The sequence below is a fragment of the Hypomesus nipponensis genome, chromosome 5, assembly GCF_054491055.1.
Source record: "Hypomesus nipponensis isolate SF chromosome 5, ASM5449105v1, whole genome shotgun sequence".
Classification (NCBI taxonomy): Eukaryota; Metazoa; Chordata; class Actinopteri; order Osmeriformes; family Osmeridae; genus Hypomesus; species Hypomesus nipponensis.
Genome location: NC_140365.1, coordinates 14,381,482 through 14,399,032, shown reverse-complemented (window position 1 = coordinate 14,399,032; position 17,551 = coordinate 14,381,482). Strand labels below are relative to the sequence as shown.

Below are 17,551 nucleotides of genomic sequence, written 5' to 3'. Positions count from 1 at the left end.
AAATGCATTTTCATTTTCGAATTTTACATTTCCAATTGAATTTTGGTATATATTTGCTCGGGCATATTTTGAAAATTAAATTTCAAATGTCTTTTTCGTTTTCATTTTAATTAAGTGAAAGAATGAGCAGTCTTAAAGAAGAAAATTAAAATGCAAATAGGATGATTGATTACTATTTTATTTATTAGTCAAATAATGCAGCCACATTCTTAAAATGAAAAATGCATTTCCAGAAATGATTTTCATTTGAATTTTGGTCACGATTTGCTTCCAGGTCCGTGTACGTGAGTTTAATTCCTTATATCATTATAACGTTTTTTTTTGCAAAAACGGAAAAACGGATTTTGACGTGTTATTTTGTTTTCTCGTTTTTTAAACACAAACCATAAAACAACTTTATATTTGGATTTTTCTCACGTGGGTGGAGGTAAGCGTGAAATGCCTGTCATTGGCCAAATGTGTCGTCAGCACTACCTGTTCTTTCAAAGTAAAAGTTTCCCCCATCTAACTCGATTAGCCTAATATGGGTTATCTATCAGTTACATTTTAGGGTATTTACGTTTATAAACTTGCCAATTAATCTTATTGACTTGTGAGTTCGCCCTTCCAACTTCATTCAATGCATCAAATTTTTTAGGGCCTACTGATATCTACAGGCTAAATAAACTAATGTCAAAATGCTGTAGGCTTAGTCGTGTTTTTCCATTTATATTTGTATTAGTAATATTATAAGATCACATCAATCAATTGTATTGGCCCCTTAGTGTGGTAGTGTTGCTGTAAATTGTTAGCTAACTGATAGTGCTTATAGATTCAACATTCCATTGAACTTCTTTCACACAACTGTAAAAATATAAATGTGCAACTGGAATGCAGGGATAGCAGCATATGAGGTTCTTATGCACTGATGATCCTGTGCACCCTGCTCAGACACAGTTTATGCATGCCGCTAGGCGCTTGACCTATAGGCGGCAGGAGGAGGAGCATGCACCCCTACTCATCAATGGATCGGAAGCGGAGAAGATCAACTTTTTCAAGTTCCTCGGGGTGAACATCAGCAATGACCTCACCTGGTCTGTTCACACGGACAAGGTGGTCAAAGCGGCCCGTAAGCGCCTCTTCTTCCTGAGGAGACTGAAGAAGTTTGGTATGGACTCATCCTCATTAACTTTTACAGATGCACTATCGAGAGCATTCTGACTGGTTGTATTACAGTGTGGTATGGGAGCTGCACAGACAGGGACTGCAAGGCCCTACGAAGTGTGGTCCGTTCTGCTGAGTTCATCATCGGCAGGAAGCTCCCAGCCCTACAGGACACCTACCACACACGTTGCCTAAGGAAAGCCGGCAGGATTCTAAGAGACTGTTCCCACCCATCCTTCAGTCTCTTTACCCCGTTGCCTTCTGGCAGGCGTTACCGCAGCATCCGGTCGCGCACATGCAGGCTGGACAACAGTTTCTACCCAAGGGCCATCAGGCTTCTGAATGGACACTGATATGGACATAGATTTACTGCACACTAGTCACTTATACTCTGTCACTTTCAGCTACTGGTTGCACTATCAGTAACATTGCACTACGGTACCTTACTGTACCTCGCCACCAGGCTCCTGTATGGTCATTGACTTAGTCACTGATCTGCAAATTTGCACTATTGTACTGTACTCCACTTAGGTCAAAATAGGTTATAGGGTTGAAACAGGTTTTATGTGCATTTAGGGTTAGTATAGTGTACTATTTATTGTTATCTGTAATTTAAGAAGTTTTAGTATTGGATTAGTATAGTCGACTATTTATTGCTATCTGTATATTTAGGAAGTTTCACTTATTTAAGCTCAGCATAGATGTAAATTATGTTACGTGTACTTATATGTTATGTTATGCCAGGTGCTTGCGTTGTCTTGTCTTAAGAATTTCAGTGCCCAGTCTAACCTTGTGTTGTTCTGTTTACCTGACAAATAAAAGACTTGAACTTGACCTCCCTGTAGTCTGTCACTGACACAGAGTTTCATGCATTCAAATTTCCCCAAAGTCATCTACACACCATACTCCACTAATTGAATGGTTACTTTTAAGTGTCAAAAATAAGTTGCACTATTAATAATACAAAAGCTGTGTCAAGTTGCATGGGTAGTTTTGATGGAGAACAATCTTCAAGACATGCCACACATCTTTCATTGGATATAGGTTGGCTCTCACTGGGTCACTCAAGGATATTTACCTTTTTATTCCTTAGACTAGTGGTCACCAATCCTGTTGCAGGAGAGCTCCCTTTGTGTATAGGTTTCACTCCACACGACCTTAGCTGCCGTTAGTGAGTGGTTGCACAACTAACTAGCACACACATGGTGTACTTTTCTCTGTTCCTTGTTGCCCTATTAAGTGTTGACATACAGCTTGTATATAAAAAAAGCTCCAAGTTTAACGCCATGTTGCCCTTTTGCATTTGTCTGTAATAAAATTGATTTGAAACCTGAAATGACCCTCCTTCAGAAATGACATTTTTTATAAAGTTTAAGTGCATGAATGTTTGTTTGGATTTCAGAGTTCTTAAATGAATGTAGTATAACTAACACATGTATCTGGATATATTTAAGATACAGTATTTCATGCAGAAAGAGAAGGTGCAGTTAGGTGTTGAAATGTATTTGACTTTGTATGGTACTTGAATGTTGTATCCCAAAGGAACAGAGAAAAGTACACCATCTGTGTGCTAGTTAGTTGTGCAACCATTCACTAACGGCAGCTAAGGCCGTGTGGAGTGAAACCTATACACAAAGGGAGCTCTCCTGCAACAGGATTGGTGAACACTAGTCTAAGGAATAAAAAGGTCAATATCCTTGAGTGACCCAGTGACAGCTCCAACCTATATCCAATGAAAGATGTGTGGCATGTCTTGAAGATTGCTCTCCATCAAAACTACCCATGCAACTTGACACAGCTTTTGTATTATTAATAGTGCAACTTATTTTTGACACTTAAAAGTAACCATTCATTTAGTGGAGTATGGTGTGTAGATGACTGGGGGGAAATTTGAATGCATCAAACTCTGTGTCAGTGACAGACTACAGGGAGGAGGTCAAGCGCCTAGCAGCATGCACAAGTTGTGTCTGAGCAGGGTGCACAGGATCATCAGTGCATAAGACCCTCACATGCACAAGCTGTGTCTGAGCAGGGTACCAAGGATCATCAGTGCATAAGAACCTCACATGCTGCTATCCCTGCATTTCAGTTGCACATTCCATTTTCCTCTGCACATTTAGAATTGCCATGATGTATATATTTTTACAGTTGTGTGAAAGAAGTTCAATGGAATGTTGAATCTATAAGCACTATCAGTTAGCTAACAATTTACAGCAACACCACCACACTAAGGGGCCAATAAAATTGATTGATGTGATCTTATAATATTACTAATACAAATATAAATGGAAAAACACAACTAAGCCTACAGCATTTTGACATTAGTTTATTTAGCCTGTAGATATCAGTAGGCCCTAAAAAATTAGATGCATTGAATGAAGTTGGAAGGGCGAACTCACAAGTCAATAAAGATTAATTGGCAAGTTTATAAACGTGAATACCCTAAAATGTAACTGATAGATAACCCATATTAGGCTAATCGAGTTGGATGGGGGAAACTTTTACTTTGAAGGAACAGGTAGTGCTGACGACACATTCGGCCAATGACAGGCATTTCACACTTACCTCCACCCACGTGAGAAAAATCCAAATATAAAGTTGTTTTATGGTTTGTGTTTAAAAAACGAGAAAACAAAATAATACGTCAAAATCCGTTTTTCCGTTTTTGCAAAAAACGAAAAAAACGGACTCACAAATGTTTTTCGTATTCATGCGTGTTCCGTTATAATGATATAAGGAATTAAACTCACGTACACGGACCCTTCCATAGTCGTTTGCTCATCAGTTATAATTTTGGTATTTTCTTATTTAGGTTATTTTTCGAATTGGTTGTTGAGTTGAGATGCCATGTGACTCCAAAGTAATTGTTAACCATGTGCAAGTGTGGCAACTTTAGTAGATTTGTCTAATCTGTGTCGTTTCGTATTTCCGGAAATGGTAGCGGGTGGGTGGGTAATTGGGTTTATTGAACAATACATGTCGAAGCATGTTGCAGACGCACTCATGTCTGTTTGTTGTGGTCGCCTGCCTACTCATATCGAAAGACCAGTATACTAGTATCTTTTAAAAACAAATCTTTGTGCATTTTCAGTCGTTGAAAATAAACTACACTGCTTGTATCCTGAGACACCGTGGGGCGGTTCGGGGTAATTTATGGAAGAGACGTTTGTTATCATGGTTTACAAGGCTAGCTTATTGAACGTGTGCTCTAGTAGTGTAGTTACGTGCTTTTAGACTAGCAATCAAAGACACAACTCGTCCGTATGATCTCTGGTCAATAGAGCATGATACAAAACTCTACGACTGAATGATTCTTTAGGAACTCATCAAAAAAGTGTAAGTGAGCAACTAGGTTTGTTTTGTTTGCGCTACGTCATAGTTTTACCTCAAGCCCGCAATTTGAGTGATTTGTTTGCGCTTCAGGGTGTCTTCGCTGCTAGTTTGATTCCTTTGTTAGTAAGGATTTCGATAATTTATACTGGTCAGCTAGATACCTAGCTATATGCTTCATTTGAATGGAATAGTGTTCTAATGCAAAACATAGCGAGGAAAGCATGAGGAGTGGTAGCGAGCCCGCTCCTTGTTAGCAAGCTAACAATGTTGGTACGTCGTCGTACTAGCCAAGTTTACTAGACGATAACGTTGTTTAGAACGACAAGTAGCAGTGAATTTGGCTACTGGTAAATGAATGTCAGCTTGGTAAAGTTACAGGTAGTATGAGTGGTGGTATGACAAAGTTTATTAAAGAATGTGTAAAAAATGCTCAACCAGGAAACTAAGAGCTACGTTCATAACTTAGCCTCACAAATTATACTTTCTGTTGACTAAAAACTATCTTCTAAAATGTGTTGCAGGCTTTTCTAACAAAATGTCAGATTCAGAGGACTCCGGTTCGGAGATTTTGGAATGCTCGGACATACAGCGCGGGGCAAAACTTGTAAGTTGTCTGCGAACGTTTGAGGATGTGGCCTTAATTCCTAGTTCACCTGTTTTGAAGTCGATAAATTCAATATTTTTGACTGTCGGTATTGTAATAGATGTAGCTAGTAATTCAGTATTTAGAAAATATTTTATGCAGACCAAGGGCCTATTCCATAAAGGCCGCTCAAAAAAGCTAGAATTAAAGTCCTAAACCAGACTTTAATAAGTTTAATTAGTCAAGCGGGGTTTAAGCGGTTCCATAAAGGCCAATTTCAGCTCACGCAGTCCTACTAATTCAAGTCAGATTTACGTAGTCAAGCTAATTGCGCGTGCACCCTATTTTTTAACAGCCCGAGAGGTAAAACATGGATCATACAATCCACCACGGCAAAAGCAATGCACACGGCCACATGACTTCTTCCAGAAAGAACGTCCCCTTTAAATCGTGTACAATGACAGCTTCCTCATCCACCGCTTCAATCAAAGTAAAGTGACACGCCATGATTGACGTCGTGAACGTAGACCTTCGTTAATTAAAAAATACCCTCTAAACTAATCTAAATTGACTTTTTTGACATTGTTTAAAATAAATAGCCTACTATTAATTAAAACATTATCCAGTAGCCTAGTGCTAACTTTTTAACATGGGTTTTGTGTCGGGGAAGTGGGGGTCGGATTTAGGTTTGTTTTGCAATTGTTGGCTACTGTTAAAAATTATATTGCTATGATAATTATACTTGGATAATTTAGATTGATGTAGGCCTATGCCTGATGCCTAAACATTTTAAATCACAAACTAACATCCATACATTTAACGGCTATGGTGCGTAGCCTATCAAAGCATTGTTCATCATTGTTTAATGCATTAGGCTAAATGTTGTAGCCTATGTAGGCTATTTACGTTGATTTTCTATCAATGTTGAACGGATGAGGATAAGAAAATGAGAATATACGTGGTAAATCATCGTCTTCCCCTTGGGTCAGTGTTACAGGGATGTCTGGTTAAGCACCAAGTCACGCTAAGCCTGACAGTTAGTCTGACCCTGACCAGACTAGTTTCGTAGCCTAAGTTGCCATAGTAACCTAGTTCGAACTACGTTGAGCTAGCTTTATGGAACCGAATGAACAAGAAATGAGTCTGACTAACTGACATAAGTCTGGCTTATTTGGTAAACTCGCTTTATGGAACAGGCTTCAAGTAACTCAGTAAAGTCAAAGTGATTGCTGCGGTAGCTAACATGTTCTTTAATGGCGTAACCACATGTTTTTTTTAATCAGATCTACGAGAGAGACGGTCCCTTTGTGGCGCTTCAGCCACCTGGTAAAGAGCAATGCGACAAATTTCTTAGTTTTTCTGATTGTTTTATTTAGTGGTACAAATGCAGAACCAAAGTAAGTACTTGCTTGTGTATTGTCATATGTTTCTCACAGATGTCATTTATGAGAGGTGGAATAAAATTCCCATCAGCGTGAAGAAGAAAGTTGCCGAGTTGATGAATGTGGCCGCTTTCTGGTACCATATTGTACTATCACGCCAGGAATGTCACAGAATCACCCGTTGGGCTGTGCAAGTGGGCTTTATAGACTCCAAGTAAGTATAATAATACAAATTGTAATCAATTAATGTTTTATATTTGTCAAATCTTTACAGTTTGTCTTTAGATGGAAGAATTACATTTTATGGTTTATTCGTTTTATCTTTCCAGTGTCAGCAATGACTTGAGTCTGAAGAAATTGCTTAAAATAGAGATATTGGAAGCAGTCCTCAGAGCAATGGAGAAAGGATGTGTAAGTAGTGCTGGCCGTAACAGACGTACTTCTTAAATTCACATGAGTTGTTCATGATTGTTCTACCGATGTATTTCACACTAGAAGCATTGTTATCGTTATTAATAGATGTTTGCCTTCCCAGCTACGAGATGACCAAACGAGGCACATGGTCTGGATAAGCAACAAGTTCAATTTGGTATGAAGGAACTCTGCATGTCATCCAAGGCTCTATTATAAACATGTCATACATATTGAGCAACTTATTGTCCCTGCAGGCAGGCAGGCAGACAGACAGAGCTCATGATCATCCTTTAGATTTATTGATTGCTATTTGGATGTGATTTATTTCAACAAATGTGACAAAAAGTGCTTCTCAATAACATTACCTACCCTGCCTTTAAAGACTGATTTCTTTGTGGAATCCTTAAGATAAAGAAGATAGCTTATAGGTAACCTCTCAAGCAGTTCTAATCCTGGCGTACAAGTCACTGACCTGATGCGTCCAGTCCACTGTAATCAATAGAGAACCTAAAGATGCTAGCAGCTTTGTTGTCTACCAAGCCATGATTAAATATCCCACTGACCCACCAGCACTCGCCGGACGTCCTTAACGACGCGCTGTTATGGCTGGAGCGCACGGGTGAGCCCCGCATCCGCCAGAGAGTCCTGGAGCTGGGCCACCAAGGCATTGTCTACACTGCCCTGCAGATGGTCTTCTCAGAGTGTAAGATGTCACGTCAGTCGCGCCAAATGAAGGATTTGCATAAAATCCGAGCTTGTTGAGTAGCACATGTAGGCCTCTCTTGTCAGTCATCCACTGACACACTTTATAGAGCATGACTCCACAAGCACCCTCTTGTTTAAGGCAGCACATGGGAGGGGCAGTGTGGTTTTAGACCGAATGGTCACCACAAGTGGTTACTTATTTGGAAATGCTGCAGCACTTGAGAAAGATCTTGAATTGATTTATCTTTTTATTATTATTTTCCCAAACATCAGATGCCCACCATACACAAGCCATGGGGGATGATAAGAAGAACATGATCAAGGAGCTTAGCAGTGGTCCAAGTCAATGCTTTATTGAGGTAAGAAACTGTCTGTGTGCTCGCTTGTATTCTTGACAGAGAGATGAATAACTTCTTTCAAATGTCTTCTACAGAAAAGTGAAGACATGAAAAGTAAAGGAAATGATCACTTTCAAAAGAAGAAATATGAGTCCGCTATCAAGTATTACACCAAAGCCCTTAAATATCAGTAAGTGTGTATCTGATGAGCATGTGTGTGACAAAATCTTATTCAACCTGAATTGAATGGAGGGGTTAGGTTTTTGTTGCGTGTTAAAAGATGTTAAAACTTCCATCCGTTTTACATGGGCTTCCTAATCTTGTACTGTCTTATTTTCTACAGTCCTGAAAACCATATAATCTATGGAAACAGAGCATTGTGCTATATACGCAGTGAGAAATACCTGTAAGATCAACAAGTTCTACAAGTTCAAATACTATTTAAGATTTAGGTAGTAATAGTAGGTTTATTAACTTTTTTATTTTTTATTTGCAGGAAGGCTGTTGGTGATGGGAAAAGGGCTACATTGATTAAACCGGGATGGTCAAAGGTAAAACTCTATATTTGACTGGTTGACTTTGGCGTAATTGAAAACTTTACAAAAGCACAATCACAGTGCATTTAGATGAACAACCCCCAGTGCCTCACCTATGTTGTTCTGGAAACCATTCAATACTGGGGCCCGTTCTCCATACGTCGCTTATTACATCAGAGATCAAATGACAAATCCAAGACAACTTCATCTTGCTAATTATGATCTGGCTAATTTGGTTCTTCGAACATCCATGTTGTTTATAATTAGTATAGCTGGATTGAGTTATGCGTTGGTCTAAAAGGGGGTATGTATCAATAGTAGAAACCTTGATCAGCAACGCTGCTATTGGCTGCTTACATAAGTCTATGGCTGCTCACCGTGGCCAAAATGAGCACCCTGTTTTTTCCGCAACAGAGCCTACAGAGCAACAGCTTGCTCAAAGGTTACTCCGAACTTGATGATTTAATCAGAACGCCAGGGAAGTCCGCAAAATCCAAGAAAGAGGGCTGGCAAAAATTAGCAGACCAAAATTAAATGTAGAGTAGTGACCACGCGTTTTATTGCTTATTATTATTTTTTTCATTTACCATCTTTAATGTCATATGATGTGGTTTCAACACATTTGATGTAAATGACACCCTCACAAAAAAGATAGGCTATCCTCTCAAAAAGTATAGGCTAGCATATCGTGCTGTGCTTGAGGAACCTATTTATCACGCAATGAGCAGTTAATTTGGTTTCATGTTAAATTCTGCTAATTATTCTTGCACCTTCTGCAACAGGGTCCTGTAGTAAAAACGGACAAGACATGTTGGTGACAGACTTCCTGTATCCCCTCTGCTTGTAAAGCCTCAATCTAATCGTGTTTACATAAAATAAACCTGCTCCCGAGCAGGTTTAAGCTTACGGACCTGTTGCTATGACAGCATGTCCAGGATGAGCTTCGAAGAACCGAACAATCCAAGATAATGACAAATCGTCAACAATCAAATCCAGCTAACTGAGTTAGCGATGTACGGAAAACGGGCCCCTAAGCTGATAAAATAGCCGAAAAGGGGACGTAGTTAACAATATCCAGTCCAGTCAAATTTTGCACTAGGCAGACAATGATCATTTCAAACATAAACAATATAATTGGAAAAAGCCTTGTGTATTGATATTTTCTCATTAACAAAGTATAGTCACAATTAGGGGTGCACCAATCCGATATTAAGATCGGATATCGGCCCCGATATTGACAAAATGGCTGGATCGGGGATCTGAAAAATACAGATCCACGGGCCGATTATTATTTATTTTTTCTCCATCGCAGCACATCCTACGTCATTTGTCAGCAGCACGTGTGTCGCATGCTGGAAGAGTTGTATGATGTTGTATCTTCTCCCAGTGTCATTGGGGTCGTTGTTCTCTCTCACATATATTATAATTTTCCCACCCCTAAGGATCCTTCAATATTTGGACTCCATAGACAACATAGGTGTCAAAATGTTCGCTTAGACTTGAATTAATTTTTTGTGGCAAAGTGCCTTGTGTCGCACAAGGAAACTCATTGCTAGCCTTACGTCACAACGTCAGCACACGTTAGCAACAATTTGTATGAAAAAAAAACAACACGTTGTATGAAATGCATTCATACAAAGTTCTAGTAAGAGTATGATATATTATGAGCATTTGTTAAAACAGTAATGTGTATTTTATTATATTTTAAAACGTGCTCTATGCATTCAACACATCAAGTTGGCTTTAGCCCCGCGACCCCCTGCCTCCCTCCCCGAATGGTGTAGCCTAACGTTGATTTAAAAAGAAAATCAACCTCTTGTCAAGATGCACGCAGCAATCGCATATAGGATATTCAATCTAACGTGTTAAAATGAAGCGAACAATTCACCATGCACGGAGCATGTGAGTGACAATGATATGGACGTATGAATTTCGACACCAGTGGCTCGAATACCAGTGGTCATAGGTGCCATTACCACAGTATAAGCAGTATTGCCAAACCTTTTCGCCAGCGCAAGGCGCAACGAGTAGCTTATTGGAAAGTCTGTTTTCGTATCGCTTCAGATTCCTCACTACATCAAATGTTAGTCATTACAGTTTACTTAAGTCTTATAAATTAAATAAACTGAGTCAATACTTGTTTCAAAAGTAGTATTTCCATGGCAATACTAACGGCGGCGGCAATGGTTAAGAGGTACCAAGACGGAGCAATGCACTGTGTAGCCTACTGTAAATTCTAAATTAGCCTACTGTAAATTCCAAATTTGTAACAGCGTCAAAACAATTCAAACACAAAACATTGAAGCTTCACAATGACTGTATGAAGCAAGTGAAGTGTAGAGACGGTTAGGGCCTACATATCCCGTAACGCAGCAGCACTCCCGACTGCATTTTAGTGTTATTTTTCCTTAAGAGTTCAGGTCTGCCCATCTGTGCCCCAACCATAGTATGTTGAAGACAAAAATAAATTAATTTTGTACTTCATAATGTAGGCCTACTGTACTTTCTATTGCAGTAAATCCATCCCAATGTTGAAGAAATGTCTTGTGGTTTAAAAGATGGCAAGTAATTAATGGTCCCATGGCATGCTGTTTTTGGATGCTTTTATATAGGCCTTAGTGGTCCCCTAATACTCTCTGAAGTCTTCGGATATTATTTAAGTTAGGAAAGTAATGTTTAGTTAGGAAAGTCAGATGCCTTTTGTCCAGTGTTTCTCAAACTTTCAGACCAAGGACCACTTGGCCAATAAATAAAAACTTGCGGACCATTTAACTAAATAGTAAGCTATATCCCCGGAACAACAGGCCTCCAGACCTGGCGCCATATAATTGTTAGCGGCACATGATCTTCTAACGGATAATGTAGGCTCTTCTGCTAATTATAATTTCCGCTACGGAACGTGTGTAGCCCATTTTAATAGGCGACTACTGACTGTTTTCTTCGTTCTGAGTTGTATGTTAGAAATGTTGCAATAATTTACTTGTGGCCGTTGCGGACCACTACGGGGGCCACGGACCACGCAACTGCTTTAGTCTCTTCCACATGGTGGAAGGAAGGTATAAGGTGGAAGGTATACAGATTATTATAAATTCAACAACGGTATCGGGTATCGACAGATACATAAAGTCCAGGCATCGGTTTCGGGTCAAATATCTGCAAATCCTGTTAAACATAAAGCAAATACAAACCCATTTTGGAGTACTACTATAAGGCTTGGGACACTTGTGCTTGCTCTTCTCTGACTGGATGACTGATATGATGATAGGGATATGATGATCGGGAATCAACTCATAGCTGAAAGTGCGTATGTTGTTAACTGTAACCTTAAGTCCTAAACAGTCGAACAACAATATCTTCAACATAGGTGAGAATAATTTATGCTTGATCAAGGCACCGATCTCAAATGCAAGCATGCTCACTAAACGACAGTTTCAACTGTTTAACCGAGACTAAGCAATAAATAATAGAAGACTGACCCCCAGAGTCTACTGACCTGCCTGGAGCATGGAAAGCTCCACTGAAAAGAGTCTCAGAGGCCCACTTTTGTCCTCGTTCAACAGTTAACAGCCAAATCAAACCAACGATATCATGTGAAAGATTTGTAGTAGACTAGTTAGGGTGGGAATAATGATAATGAATGAGATGATAGTAGTGCACGCTTAATGAATGAGGTCTGTCAGGAGTCAGCAGACACCTCAGACACAGTGCACGGCCGTGTCTGCTCCTGCACTGCTCTCAACACTCATCACTCTGGGTCTGTGTGTTTTAGGGTCACTACCGCTTCTGTGAGGCCCTGTTCAACCTTGAGGAGCACAGACGGGCCTTGGACAGCAATATATTGGCCCAAGGTCTGTGTAGGGAGGACACAGATGGGATGAGAGACCTCCAACAGCAATATGCCAAGTTTTCTATTGAGATTGAAGAAATCAAAGGTAAACTCACTGACTACCTTGGACAAATGACAGATGCAACCATTCGATGCTTATGAACAAATGCTTATCAACAAATGCTTATCTTTGCAATTGCTTTCCTGTTTACAGTAGCATGTATTTGATTTGTGTGACAAAGGAATTGCTTTTAACTGAATTGCATGCAATTGCGGCGTTGGATGGTCATGTCTAGGTAGGGTCAGGGCTCCAGACGAGCTACATAGTTTCTCAGAACAGTAGTAACCCAAACACAGGGCCTTCAAATCTGAGCTTTCTCAGCTGTTACCCCATAGCTGCTTCCCTTTCCTCTGTTCAGGGATGCAAACGGCGCACTGTTCGGCGCCTCCCGCTTTTTTCAGGTCAGTTTGGGTGACTTGTGTGAATCGTGCAGATCCGAAGAGTTTTTTTTTAAGAGGGGGGGAGGGGGGCTGATTATAATTGCACCAACAGTAATTCTGGATTGCCTCCACCAAACAAGTAAATAGGAAATAAGCAAATCAGCAGTATGTGCGCAAGCCTACTCGTGTGTCTTATTGCTGCGTATCTTTTACTGTCTATGGCGAGGTGACTCAATAGGCAGATCCGGACCTAGACGCAATACAAGCAAGTTTTCATTGGTGCGTGTCCAATCTAAAGCTCCATCAGGAGCTGTAATAACTGTAATCACCATGACAACTCACTCACTCAACATTGGCCGCAACCTTTCTGGGTCACGCAGGTCGTGTGTGTCATTGGCAACAACGCAGGCTCATCAATTTGGCTAGCAATGGCTAGCAATTTCGTCAACAAATACCAAGAAATAGGTTGCAGCAGTTTTTCTTTTGAATACACTTGCAAAATCCGCTAATAGGACTGAGCTCGAATAGCTTCGGCGACTTTTTATAGTACAAAATCCAGACATCCCGAAATGCAGAAACTCATTTCCGGGAGATAATTGCAGCATTTATCCAGTGACCGTATAGTTTTGAAGCACCAAAAAAACTGTTCAAAGCAGCTCCATTCAAGTCCCTGGATGCTGGGCTTCAACAGAGAAATGCACTGTGACGCTATGGGAAAGTATGACAAGGAAATCGAGTCAGTCGACCTGCTACTATAATGTATCTGATTCTGAACGAACTCGTCTTCGAGATGAACGTGTTCTAACACATTCAAAATGTTAACACAATAGTAAATATTTGTCCATACATTTTTTTTGACATTTTAGGGGAAGCCGAGTTTCCCTTGCAGTCTTAAAGAAATCGCCTACTGTCATGGATTTTATTGGGGTGACCATACACAGCTTGTGGCAAGTAGAATAAACTACCTCTCAAAAGTAAGACCCTACAGGCCTTGTCCTCCATTGATCCTGTGGTGAGGGGCCATTCCCAGGCTACTCAGCTGAAGGAGTTGGCTTGGATCATCAACATTTAGTGCCCTTAGGTGGCCAGGAAGAAGAGGAAGGAGTAAAACCAGAAGAAGTGCTAGATAGTTTAATAAGAGTTTATGTATCGGAATAAAAAATGAAATAGAATATTCCAAATAAGTGTTGGTGTATTTTGATCTTCAGAATGTCATTTTACTCAATTTGCATGTAGGGGTGGGCCAGGGATGTCAGGGGGTTGGTGGCAAAGTAAGGATATGGATATTTGCTGCGGGGCGAGGGATGAAATTACTTCTCTCTTTTTTGACCATACATGTGTTTGCATCCCTGTCTGTTCTTGGTAAGATGTTGTTCACTCCCAGACACACAACCCTTTTAAGACATAAGAATACATAAGTCACAGATAATGGTTAGTCACCCTGGCCCTTCCTTCCTCCTTCAAGATTGTTCTTCCTAAGCTCTTCATCACCCTGTTAATCAAGTTTTGCTTTCGCAGTTGGTCGCACCAGTACCTGATTTAGTTGCACCCTTTTGTTGTGGTACAACATGGTATTAAACAATAACTTTGCATGCTGATGCACAGTTGTTCATTTGCATACCCTACATTGAATTGATGAAGATTGACCTATGGTGTCAGATTTGTCAGAAGTTGTAAACGTCATAAAACATGCTCCCCATTAGTAAAATGTATTATTTCACATGCGCCAATATGAACTGCCACTCGCACAATAGAAGTCCTTGTGTACTAGGGCTGTCCCCACTCGGTCGACTAGTCGATTTTCTGGTCGATATGCTCTTGGTCGACTAAGAATTTAGTCGAGCTGCCATATGGCAGTGTGAGATCTGATTCCCGCTTGTGTCACCATGGCAGAATTAAAGAAATGTTCTACAGAAATTGTAGATTATATTATTTAAGACAAAGAAAGCAACTTAAAAAAATATATAGTTAAAAGAAAAGGTGTTATTGTTTTCCCTTTTGTTAATCTGTGTTTTGTTTGTTTTTTGCACACGGCATGAGCACAATTGGCTGCCGAACTACAAACTCTGCCATAGCCTACTTTGTCGGTGTTATTAGGCAAAATGGCAAATAAATCTGTGGTATGGCAGCATTTAATTTACAGTACATTTACAAAGTACTGGGTGACTCAAACGTTGTATGCAAACTCTGCCAACAACGGTTTATTTTTTATAGTTCAACGTTGAATATGATGTAGCCTACCACCTGAAGACCATGAGTTCTGTGTTATTAGTCAAAATTGCATGTTAAACAAAAATATTTTTAATTTGTAGTATATTGTAAGTGAACTAAATACCATTGGCATTCGGTTACAACAGGACTGGTAATACGAGTCTTATTTATTAGTAAGCTATTAGCGTCTGAATCTATAATGTCCAGCAGCCATTGAGTCAGATTGGGAAAATGTTTTTTTGTTTTTTTTTGTGTGGAAAAAGTGTCAAATTTCAATTAGTCGATTTTCAGATGTTTTAGTTGAGTCTTGGTCGACCAAAAAAAGTCTTAATTGGGGACAGCCCTATTGTGTACAAATAAAACAACCAGGAGTTTACCAGGCAGCCCTGAGCGAGAAACAAACAATGAGAGACAGAAGGCACCTTGCAAGAGAGACTGCTTGGAGAGGGCTGCCACGCTCTCAGGTTAACACACCCAGTTCATGTCTGCTAGCGCAAGTCAACATACTTGGGTAACATTACAATTTGGGGGCGGAAACCAAGGGATTAGTCACTTGTAATGCGCCTCAGCACTTTCAAGCAACATAAATCTGACGCCATAATCATGATTAGGGACATTATTTTCACGTGGAACAAATGACGAACATATCTTGCAACACCCACCATTTGGTGACAAGTCCATAAAAATATGCAATTATTGTGAACTATTGGTTTTCATGGTACTAACTAGCATGACAACATGCAGGGAAACAAGTGACACTGTCAGAAGCACCGATTACCAGGACTGCCTATACACAATGTAAATGTGTTCTCCCTGTTGTTTTACAATCTCACCAGGTTAGTGCAATCTGACTTCATGTTCATATTTTCTCCCTGTGCTTGTTTTCAGCTGAGAAAAAACAACAAATCAAAAAGTCCCCAAGTAACAGGTAGGTATTGACTTTGTATTTTGTGCGTCATGTCAACCTACAACGAACATTCTGATATTTCATTGTGTTCATTCATTGTGTTTTTGCTTTTTTGTAGACCACATAGTGCCACCAGAACAGATTTGGAAGAAGATAAATCACAGGGTGTGAAATCTACGAGCAAGACAGAACCTCAGAGCACCACTAAAGCCCTACAGAAAAAGGTTAGACTACGACAGCTACCTCCAACCTGAACTGATGCTTGGAATGAGTCTATTTGTCTATGCATTTGTCATATAATGCATTCATTTGTCAGCCAATCTCCCATATCTCCAAATTCAGAGTCTGGGAGTTGAGAGGGACACTCGGACACATACAGGTGAGTGGTTTCTTAGTACTATTTGTTTGTGAGGAGGCCTGTTGAAGGATACATTTACTGTTAGATTAGAGAGGGATGTGTTAACCTTCTGATCTGGACCATTTGGTCTGAGTGCTGTATAAAAGCAAGTCTTAATGTCAGGGTTTTCTGGGATTGATATTGGTGTTGAAATGCAGTAATTCACACTCGTCAAACAGGTGCGCATGTCACCCGGTAACAAGATAAATGTTGTTCGATGCCGATGGATCGGTGCATCCCTATATAAATAGTCTTATAAACACTTAGTCAATAAAAAATAAAAAAAATATTTAAAGTGCTGATAAGTATTTTGTCAAAGTTCTGCATGTAAAAGTATTTGCTAGCTAATAGGGGTGTAACAATATATCGTGGTAAAATACATCACAGTGCAAAAATTTAACAATATGGAGATTCATGGCGACTTTTTTTAGATGTCATCCGTTTTATCTTGTCGCGGTTGAGCTTTATCTTATCGCTTTATCTTATCGTCGTTGAGCTACCAACACGCAACCTCTTGCACCTGTGTCACTGGTGGTCACAGTATTGAGCATTCAGAGCTTGAACTGCGCAATAGCCTAGCAGGGCAAAATGAGTTTGGCTGAAACTGAAATAAAAGATGCCCTGTCCACTTATAAGTCTAGCTTCCGACGTCTTGTTTTTTTACTGTCCTCTTGTCGAGTGACTGGAAAACCGAAATGCTGCCAGACGTCGGATTTATTAGTGGACGGGGAATCTTGTATGTCAGTTTCAGGCTACCTCATTTTGTCTCATTTAAAACCATACCACAACAAAAAAGTCTTGCAATGGGTGCGAATGACATCATATTCTCCGTCCAAGACAACAAAATCTGTCTCTGTTGCACCGTTCCCCACTCAGCTTCTACGTAAATTTGCATGCTGCAAGTTTTCAGGCAATGATGAGCGCGCTCTGATGATTTGCATGTTAAACAAACAATATTTTGAATTTGTAGTACATTGTAAGAGATACTAAATAACATCGGCATTCGGTTACAACAGGACTGGTGATACGAGTCTTATTAGTAGGCTATTAGCAGCTGAATCTGCAATGTCCAGCAGCCATTGACTCAGATCACGAAAATGTTTGTAAGTTTTCTTTTCTTTTTTTTCCGATTAGTTGATTTTTAGACGTTTTAGTTGAGTCTTGGTCGACCAAAGAAAATCCTAGTCGGGGACAGCCCTACAAATGTTGTTACTTACAGAAGTTTAAATAAAATCCAGAAATATTGCACATTCTTGAAGTTGTTAAATTTCAGTAGATATTTTGGAGGTTCAACATATCTATAAACATATCGTATTGTGAACCCAGTATCGGGAT

The 17,551-nt window shown here is 39.8% G+C and overlaps 1 protein-coding gene across 6 annotated transcripts in view; it reads left to right on the top strand.

Annotated features, from left to right (window-relative positions):
- The first annotated feature begins 4,129 nt into the window (after positions 1-4,129).
- Positions 4,130-17,551, top strand: part of ttc3 (tetratricopeptide repeat domain 3) — a 71,134-nt gene continuing 57,712 nt past the window's right edge. The window contains exons 1-15 of one of the 6 annotated variants that reach the window (XM_084698252.1): positions 4,130-4,479; positions 4,998-5,080; positions 6,343-6,385; positions 6,496-6,655; positions 6,771-6,852; positions 6,977-7,030; positions 7,426-7,558; positions 7,834-7,919; positions 7,994-8,088; positions 8,242-8,304; positions 8,395-8,449; positions 12,204-12,366; positions 15,801-15,840; positions 15,938-16,043; positions 16,136-16,198. In XM_084698252.1, coding sequence (XP_084554378.1) covers positions 5,012-5,080; positions 6,343-6,385; positions 6,496-6,655; positions 6,771-6,852; positions 6,977-7,030; positions 7,426-7,558; positions 7,834-7,919; positions 7,994-8,088; positions 8,242-8,304; positions 8,395-8,449; positions 12,204-12,366; positions 15,801-15,840; positions 15,938-16,043; positions 16,136-16,198 — 1,212 coding nt within the window. In that variant the 5' untranslated portion in view covers positions 4,130-4,479; positions 4,998-5,011. Of the gene's footprint in view, positions 4,480-4,728; positions 4,747-4,997; positions 5,081-6,342; positions 6,386-6,495; positions 6,656-6,770; positions 6,853-6,976; positions 7,031-7,425; positions 7,559-7,833; positions 7,920-7,993; positions 8,089-8,241; positions 8,305-8,394; positions 8,450-12,203; positions 12,367-15,800; positions 15,841-15,937; positions 16,044-16,135; positions 16,199-17,551 lie in introns of those variants that run through there. The other 5 variants (XM_084698247.1, XM_084698249.1, XM_084698251.1 and 2 more) reach the window with 5 other exon arrangements.